Source organism: Mytilus edulis, chromosome 1 (assembly GCF_963676685.1).
Source record: "Mytilus edulis chromosome 1, xbMytEdul2.2, whole genome shotgun sequence".
In the NCBI taxonomy this organism is placed as follows: Eukaryota; Metazoa; Mollusca; class Bivalvia; order Mytilida; family Mytilidae; genus Mytilus; species Mytilus edulis.
The window spans coordinates 63,021,790-63,031,964 of NC_092344.1; the positions used below are offsets into that span (position 1 = coordinate 63,021,790).

Genomic DNA, 10,175 nt, shown 5'->3' on the forward strand with positions numbered 1-10,175 from the left:
CACCCTCTGGTGTTGGTTATAAAAGTATTAAGTATAAAATCATAATGGTTATCTAGATATGGAGCGGACACGATCTTCACCACAGGACACAGGGTTGTCAACTGAAACCAAAGTTTTTTTACCTTTACCTTTGACCTAGAAAGTTGTACATACATCATGACACGCCCTCTGGTGGTGGTTGATAAACATGTAAAGTTTAAAGTATGAAATCATAATGGTTCTCTAGATATGGAGCGGACAAAGAGTTAAAGTGTTACGGACGGACAGACTGATCACTATAGGGCAACCCGCCTTAAGGTGGGGCCCTAATTAAGAACCATAATCTATAATTACATGAATGAGTTGGTGGTCTACATAAGAAGTATAATAAAATTTGCTTATATTTTGCGAGAATGTATACTTTACCATGCTTTTTCATTAATATAAGAAAAATGTAACCCAGGGTTCATTAAAGTTAACTACAGGTTGTGCGAAACTGACCAATTTTAAACAAATTATCCTTTAAAAATACATTATTGTGAATACAAGAAATCTAACAGATAATTTTGAAATAAAATATGAGAAGCTAGCTTTAGCAATGTGCTTTTGGATGATGAATAATTAAAGTTGGGCCACAAAACTCGCTTTCCAGCTTCAAGAAAGAAACGATTTTTAACATTTTTTCATATCAGTTATCTGCTATTAAAATATTTTTATTAAAGTTAACCAATATATTCAAAAATAAAATTAAATATTTACTATTTGTACAAAGTGTCTCAATAATACAATGAATTACCAAAATACATTTTTATTGAATAAAAATAATGCATATATTTCATTCTGTCAAATTTGTCAATTACAGTAAATAACTTAGACTAATTGTGTATTGCTATTTCACAATCAAGACAGTGTTGTACAGGGTTATTGTAGATCGCCTTCCTATTTTAACAGCACTTGTCACATGTATTTGATTTTAGAAAATGATATCAGAGCAATAAACAAAAATTACTACATATTTTTTTATTTTAAAACTTCTTTCAGGTGGTACCCATCACTTTAACTATAATAAATTTGTTTCGTTTAATTTTGATAAAATTTTGACAAAAGATGTCTGTTGACAAACACAATAAAATTTGAAAAATTTTAACCACACAATTTATGGGAATATTTTCAGTGGATATCATAGCAGTTTGAAAAAACACTATTTTTAATCATTGAGAGGCTTAATTTGTCTTTGCTAATGTGATAATAACGTTTAGCTGATTTTTAAAGAGTTATCTCCCTGTAGTGTTATGTACCACCTTAAAAAAACAGGGTACAACACATTAGCCATTACCTACAATAACATTAATAATTAACATAAGTATTACAAAAATTGTTGTACAAAAATAAACTTAAACTTTTTGGTTTTATGTCTTGTCTATTTGGATTGCCCTTTTATTGTTATATTATGAATATTAATTAATATAAATAACAACTATGACCAACATTACATATACAATTATCAGACCACAGATGAATTATCACGTTGTGATTTGTTAAACGCCGTCACACGGTGACCCCCTATGAGACCGTATGGGGTTAGTAAGTTTCATATAGGGTTCATGACGCATTCTAATATGACGTGCTTATTTAGCTTTGTAAAGAAACCATACTTTATTATCCAATAAAATTAGTTTGCACATGCGTATATTGACTACGGCAGAAAAATGAATTTCGTCAAAATGGTATGCATTTAATGTATTTCCTTAAATTAAAACACTTTCAAACACTAAAATGATACACATTTTGTTACTAATACTTTAACAATGACAACAATGTGTTACAATTCGTAATTGAAAATAGTTGACCTAGATACAGCAACGTCCATGTTGGCTGTTCTAACTTCAAAACCCCTCCCCCTAAAAACACGTTTCATCTCTCCTGTTAAAAAGGCATGTCATTGTATATTAATTTCATTGAAACATATGTTCCGACGATAAAATATAAAATAAAGAATAGGTTACTGTAGTACTGAAATGACAAAATTGTTTCATATTTCTGATAGAATGGATTGACCCTAGCAGGGAATCGAACCCCATTCTCCTATAAAACAAAATAGGCGTAATTACCAATATACCACCAAGGTTTCCAATCCATTTTACAAATGCAACAAGATTGTCACCCAGTATTAATTTTAATCTCATGTATAAATACAGCATTTGAAATCGTCAGATGCACAAAGGCGTGCCCTTTGATCAACTTTAAAAGGTGTAGCCACAGGAGGTTGAAATCCTATCAATGAGGGTCTATAAATATGTCAACTCGACTATCACAGTAGAGCTTCTCTCGTAAATATGTCAACTCGACTATCACAGTAGAGCTTCTCTCGTAGAGAGAAGCTCTACTGTGATAGTCGAGTTGACATATTTATAGACCCTCATTGATAGGATTTCAACCTCCTGTGGTGTAGCCACCGCAAGTATAAATGGATTTCTGTCAAAGGGCCCCTCCTGCCAAGTCTCGAATGTCAGCACAACTTTATCAAGAAATCCTCTATCAGATATGAACATATTTACCAATGCTACAATATTAACCGGCGGAATATTTACGATTAATTTAGTAAATAAAGACCTACCCGATTCTCCTAGTGCGTCCACCGCCATTGACGACTGACTTGAAAATGTGCGTGTCAGAAATTGACCTCAAAGGAAAAGACTGTTGAAATATAACTTTTCTGTTATATTGTGACACAAATATTGTTTTAGTTAATAAATTAATTATTAATATCTGTTTCAATTTTGAATTTTAGAAATTTATACAACTTTGCCAAATTAAACTGGTATGAACTAGTTGGATAAAAATCGACAGGAAGGTTGATGGAAGAGCCTTCACAAATACCGTACACTTTATACACAGCGAACATAGATATTACCGTAATTGTCCTAATCAGAATCGAAATAATTGATGCCAGCTATACTTTATTGTAGTTTTAACATGGGTAGGCATTATATTCGTGTTATTTTAGCCCTCGCTATCGCTCTGGCAAAAATAATCACGAATATAATGCCTACCCATGTTAAAACTACAATAAAGTATAGCTGGCATCAATTATTTCTTAATTAATGGCGACGTCATCTATTAATGTTGTTGTTTAATTTTCAACAAAACGCTGCAGAAAAAGTCCAGCTTCCGATAAATTGTTTAAACGGTTAACTACTGACTCCATACTGATCCATAGAGGATGACTAAAATTCATAGGGGACTCAGCCTCTGGCCTCAGCCCCTATGGATTTTACTAACCCTCTATGGATCCGTATGGGGTCAGTAGCGAACCATATAACTTATAATATCCAACACTATGTTAAACAACATTTAATTCAAACTAAATAAGAAAGAGTCCACACAGTGAGCTGTCTTGCATGCATTCATGATACTGATTTTAAATGATTTTGAAATTGTCAAATGATACAGTAGCAAGGGCAGATAAAAATGCATTCAAATTTTACACGTTGTTTTGGCAAAATTGCTAATGATAAGCATTAAAAAATTAAATGTGAATGAAAACTGTATACTTTTCTAGTCAGACATATTTTTCTATTACTTTTTCAGAAGAACAGATTTCAAGTAACCTTCGTTCAAAAGTTTATGAATAAAATCAATGGGGAATTTCTTTCCAAATATTGAGTTGATAAAAATATTTAAAAAACAAGAAATTTGAACCACATAAATATTTTTGATTTAAGGTGGCTCGTGGGTACAAAAATTTCAGTAAATAATTAAACCTTTAATTTTTCATTACAAGTTTTATTTATTACACTATTAGTTGATACTTTATGATATGGTACAAAAATCAACCCAAAAAATCGATTCGGTTTGTCCACAGATGACTTCTAAAATGTTTATATCATTGAAAAAGCTTCAAATTATCTCCCTTTGGTGCAAAAATACCATTTTTGGCATTAAATTAAAAATATCTTTTTTAACTCATCGGTGACCTACATTTTTTATTATTGTTTTCAAATAAGCTGTACATAAACTAAATAATAGTAAAATTTAAGCAATTTCTGTAATTAGGTTATTTTTTTATTTCGATATTACCTTTATTTCTCCTATTAGTTCAACAGAAATAAAGGACATACACAAAAATGTATGCTTCTCCTGGAGGCAGATTTTGAGCTTAAATGAACGTTGACCCCATTTTTTTATTTCATTTTTCTTTTAAGTATATGATAAAGTTCAATTATGAAAAAAGATAGCGAAATCCTATATTAGAAAAAAATATTTATTTATACCCAGGAGCCCCCTTAATTGTCATAATTGTCAATGGCATATCTAATTTGCTTTGTCAAACAGTTTTTGTTGGTTAAGTTAAAATTATTATTCCATATTTCTTCTGCCCTTATCTCTTCAATCCATGGCATTCTTTTTCCTCGTTTTCCTGGTACAGGAATGGTACATGGACACCAAGGTCCTGTCTTGCTGCCTTTGTACCAGTGAATCTTAACCAATCCAGCTGCAATTTCTAGTATTTGTCCAACCTGTGGCCACTCATCAGCATATTTTTCAATATCCACTAGCACCATTTGCCCAACCTCTAGTGCTAGTGATGTGATATTGTTAGATTTTTTACTTGCTGTTAGTTTTCCAATTACCACCTGAAAAAATAAATATTTGAATTTAACAACATTAAGCAGTATAAATTGAGTATTTTTTAAATAATTTATCAAAGTAAGGTATATAGTCTGCAATATCAGTAATTTTACCTAGTCTTCAAGATGGATGGATGATTGTTGTTTAGCATCCAGTATCACATCAGATGCATATTCAGCAGGATAACATGATAATAAGAAATGATTACTAACCCTGCATAGCACACAATGTAACAGTTTTTTTAAGACATGTCACCTTACCCTAACACATTATTCTGACCAGTATTTCCCAGCCTCCTTAATGTTGCATGCTTGGTTGAGAAGCCACATACAAACTCTAAGTCTTGGTACATCTCAGAAGACTGCATTGTAAATTTCATTTGATATACAGACATATTAAGTATATACACACTCTTTCATAGCAGGATTTTGCAAATTGTATGATTAAAGCTCAGAATAGGAAAGTATACTATACAAATATATCATGCTTGCAAGGGGTATTTGCCAAAAATACCGGTTGAGAGTTAAGTGTAATACAAGTGGATTCCAGTTTTATGTGACCGGTTGACAATTCCTTTCTGTTGAGTTTTATTTATGACGTCATTCTCAGAATTTTTACGTCATTCAGTCCAAATTCAATAATGATGCTTTTTATCCTAAATATTTCATCTAAAACCATATATATAGAATGAGCACGAATTTGTCATATTAGAATAAAAATAATTCATTGAGTTATTTTTAGACATGATATTCCCCATCTGCCATGGTATTTGCTAGCAAATACCCCGGAACATGGAATTCCCTAATGGCAAATACCCCAGCAGAGACAAGAAAATCTCAGTATATAGAAATAGGTGAAAAATCCCATGTTTCTCATCCAATCAAAATACAGCATTAGTACATAAGGTGGAATTAAATAAAGAACAGAATCTTATAATATTATGATTGATTCTACTTATTTTACTAATATTGCTTTAAATGCTTACTGGTTCCATATCTTTATCATCAGTAACTATTTGTGGAATTGTAACTGGCTGGTAATTTCTTGATTTTTCAAGTCTTTTCTGCTTCACATACTCAGATAATTCTAAAAGTTTAAAGTTGGACTCTGCCTTGAAGTCAAATTCTGAAGAATAAAAAATAAAACTCATATTCATACAAGTAGTTTGAATGATTGTTGATTGGGTTAACATTGATTTTATCCTGCAATTTCAATTTATTTGTTGAAAGGAATAGATAGGTATGCGCTCTGTCTGTCATTCTGTTCGTACATACATCCTGAAATTCAGAAAATCTGGTTTCGACTGTACAGTGTTATCATTACTAGGACTTCACAGATCGAGTATGAATTTAGCTCCAGTCTGAACATTTTTTGCTGCATGTTTAACATGGACCTGTGACTTAGAAAATTCTATGAAATAATCAGGTTTTTTTTTTGTTTTTTTTTTCAGAAATTTATTAACAATTTTGTATTTAGTATAAAGTTTAACATTGACCAGACAAGGATTCAATTTGAATTTTTTTCCAGTATAATGACTTTTTGCAAGCATATGCAATATGTTGTGTAATGATATATATCACATATTTACCTTATGAAATTTGATCATGAATGTAGAATTTAAATCAATTGAATAAAAGACAAATTAGTTATTCAATTTATTTGCTTTTCCTTTGTTTTTATATGTTCGATCTTTAATCTTTGTTCTTATTTTTTTTTAAATTCCATAATAAATTCCATCACCACTTAACATCTGGTTTTCACTGACAAACTACAAAGAAGTATTTTTTCCACAAATGCATCATAAGATGTGGATTCAAAATGATTATTCTATTTCATTTGTAATTGCTGTGAGATTCAATTTGTATTATGCATGGCAGGTTTTTTTTATACATATAACAAACTCATAGATGTCACCATTGTACATGACTCTTTAAAGCTAATAAGAGGGATCTTTTGCACACCAAGGCTGATATGGCTCTCTCATTGAAATTGCATTGTTTTTGTATCAAATATGTGATAAATGACTAAAAAATTACCTTCTTCCTCTTTATCTTTGAAAAAATTTTGCCACTGTGTTTGCTGTCTGGAGGTCAGAAATGGTTTTGCAAGAGTTATGGAATCTTTTACTTTGTCCAATTCATTATAAATTGGACAAATTGCCTCGGGTGCATCTTTTGGGATTTCATTGATTAAGTACTCCATTGACCCAACACATTCTTTATAAACCTGAATAAAAAACAATGATTTTTTTTTTATAATTACATCTTATGTAAGAATCCTGGGTTTTGATTGGTTGATAACTGTAAATTGGTGAGATTTTTCACCGATTTACAGTTATCAATTGAAAATCATTCATTTTATTAACATCGCTGGGGTATATGCAAAAAAGATATGCCTTTTTTTTACCCTCTCTGCCGAGTAATTTGCCAAAAAATACTCTATCCGACTGGACGCTTGTAACGTCACGATCATCAATGCGTTTTTGAACGATAACATTTGGTGGATCTCAAAATTTAACATTCTCTCAACTGCTATTTTTGCAAATACCACAAAGAACATGATATATCTGTTAAATATAAAATGCGATTATTTGAATAATGAAATTGCTTGTTAATATTGTGTTTAATCATTTGCATGGCTTCAAGCATAACATCATTATTTAAAGGCATTATTTGTCTCAGTATGTGTTATATTTAGCTATTTAAAACTAGTTACAATAAATGTTAGTCAAAAGACACAGTTTAAAATTTTACTCAATAATATTAATTGCCAATCTTAATTACCGGTATTAAATTAAAAAATTCAGATGGATGTATTAAGTTTTGAGTCAAATGAAGGTTACATATGGCTTACACAAATTCCTGGAACGAAAATCATTGTTTCATTTTCAACTGAAATTTGGTATTTATTACTTGTTTAAATTGAGAATCTACAAACCTTGTCTGTTGTCCATTGTTTGCATACTATTTTGGCCTTTCTGTCTACTTTAAATATTTTAAACACATGTGGCTGTGAATGTTTTCTCATTGGACTGATATATTTCATGATCCATTCACTGAAGTTATAAACCATAGATTGTTCTACTCCAATAGGATTTGGAGTAAAAGAATCTTCAAATCCTTTGATTAACTCCTCCATGGAAAGGGCATTATTCTTATTGAGCCAAACTGAGAACCTGAAGATAAATAGTAACCCCTTTTTATTATTTTGTTCTGAAGAGTCTTAATATTGATTAAAACATAAATACTTCAAAACTTCAATTTTCATATTTTTGAACGCCTCTTTGGTGTAACAGTTGGTGTGCTCACCTCGAGTGCGGTAGGTTGCTGAGTTAACCATTGGCCAGATCAAACCAAATACTTGAAAATTAGTATTTGCTGCCTCTCCACCAAGCACGCTGCATTAAGACGTTAAAGCAAAGACTGGCAGACCCAGAGTCAGAATAATGTGTCTTGATAAGGTGACATGTCTTCCTGCCAACTGTTACCTTGTGAGCTAGCAGGATAAATATCAGTTTCAGCATGTCGGTTTAGTTTAAACATGTTTATTCATAGTGGATTGGGAAACATGTTATCACAACTTGTATAAATCCCTATCCACTTTGATCATTGTGTTGGGTCTTGTACATTTAGCAGGGTTAATATTCATTTAGCATTATCATGTTCTCTTCCTGAGTATGCATCTGACTTGTCACTGGCCATCCATCCATCCATGTTATATTTTTGGATATCAATTGTAAACATTGATACTGTTTATGAAATAAAGATGTAGGGTTTATACATCATTAATACATTTATCCAAATATCAAAAAAAGCAATGCATTTTTTTGGAAAGACAGCTGTCTAACAAATTGCATAGACTGGTTCTCATGTCTAAATATTTTTGCATATTACATATTTCATATATATATATATATAGACAGATAGGGTCCAAACTCAATCTTGTTATTGGAAATTAAGGTTGTTCTAAGCTTAGACATATTGACGTCATCCAAAAAGGGAATAAGTTAGAGAAAGCCTTTTCACAAAAATTTGAAAAATGAGTTCATAACCTATCAATATTCTTAGCTTAATTAATTCCTTTACTAATAACCTTGTGATTTACAGTATCAGTTTTAAGTTTTAGATTTCTGCCCAAAAAGTAAATTTGACTTTAAAGTATATTCTTTAAGTGAATCCTTGGTAAATTCAAACCACATTGGTTAAAATTCAATTATACACAAAATAAACCTCAACTGATAAGATAAACATAATGCATAACTTATGACTATACCTGGAGAATAATTGGTCAATATCTTCATGGGTATGACCCTTCATCAGGAAACTTAACTTGACTTTTCTGAAAATGCCCAGTTCAACTAGTAGACACAAAAATGCTATTACATATCTGAAATTTAAATGTTGATATTTTTTAACATGGAGATGCATATGTATAGTTATACTGCAATTGTTCTATTTGAGCAGTCAAAATGCGTTGACTGTCTACTTTTAGGTGATATACAGTCACTGACATTATATCACCTTGTCTGTGACGTTGACAATGTACAACCGGCTGCAGATTTTTTGGTAATTTTATGCAATTCAGCACCTCCTTTTTTATTTATTGGTCAAAATTATTTTTAGGGTTTCCAATTCCATAAACCTGAACTTTGCAGTATGATATGATTTTTGTGACCTCTGAACTCTAGTTTTTAATTGATCTTGCATTATTATGTGAATAAAAATGTGCTTCGCCGATCGCACCTGGATACAACCCCAGAGGTCCAATCCTGATCAGTTTGGGCAGAAAAGGACACAATATTCATGCTTGATACAGGCTGAATTTGGATTTTAATTAAATATTTGACATATAATAGTTTTCTGTCATAGTATAAATGTTTCGTCACAGAACTTGAAATTGGATAAATGATTTGTTAAAGCAACATCGGGCCAACGTCAGGCGATGCCTCAAAGCAACGTCGGGGGATGAAAGGGTTAATGATTTATTTTCAATTGAAGATTTCATGCTGTTGCACAATACAATTTGCTGTTGTGCAATACACTGTGCTGTTTTGCAATACTAAGTAAATCTGTTTTTAGACTATAGACAAAGAAATAGCAAAATAAATTGTGAGAAATCCTAAAATTTTAAAAAAAAATCCTGCCCCTTACTTATAATTTATTATATTAAACTTTCTTTACACATCTGAATTCCATTATGTATTGCGCATGAATACACTACAAAGTTCTCTTTCCAAAGGAAGAAGCTCTTACGGTCCAATCACATTTAAGTATTTGTGGATATGCAAATCATATAAGAAATATTATAATATTTAATGTTTGCACATTCATAACTAAGTATGGAAATGCCTACCCTGCCGGTGCACCTGATTCCACTCCTGGTTTTTAGTAGAGTTGGTGTTGTTTCTTATTTATTATTTTTAGCTCACATGGCATAAATTTAAAAAGACTATGCGTCCATAATCACAATCCATAATTCAGAGATGTATTAAGCTTGAGTGTTATGGGTCAATACTTGCCCAAAATGATCAGGTTTGGACTTCTGTGTTCTTATCAGGCTGCTCC

At 31.4% G+C, this 10,175-nt stretch overlaps 2 protein-coding genes across 2 annotated transcripts in view; one reads left to right on the top strand and one right to left on the bottom strand.

The window, feature by feature from the left end:
- Positions 1 to 10,175, top strand: part of LOC139486455 (MTRF1L release factor glutamine methyltransferase-like) — a 40,001-nt gene that overhangs the window by 15,465 nt on the left and 14,361 nt on the right. The window lies entirely within an intron of this gene.
- LOC139486465 (uncharacterized) lies at positions 3,086 to 9,749 on the bottom strand. Its single transcript, XM_071271353.1, has 5 exons — positions 8,884 to 9,749; positions 7,549 to 7,786; positions 6,648 to 6,837; positions 5,597 to 5,736; positions 3,086 to 4,616 (listed from the first exon to the last, which is right to left on the bottom strand). Exons 1-5 carry the CDS (start codon positions 9,036 to 9,038, stop codon positions 4,266 to 4,268), a joined length of 1,074 nt encoding a protein of 357 aa, XP_071127454.1. The 5' UTR covers positions 9,039 to 9,749; the 3' UTR covers positions 3,086 to 4,265.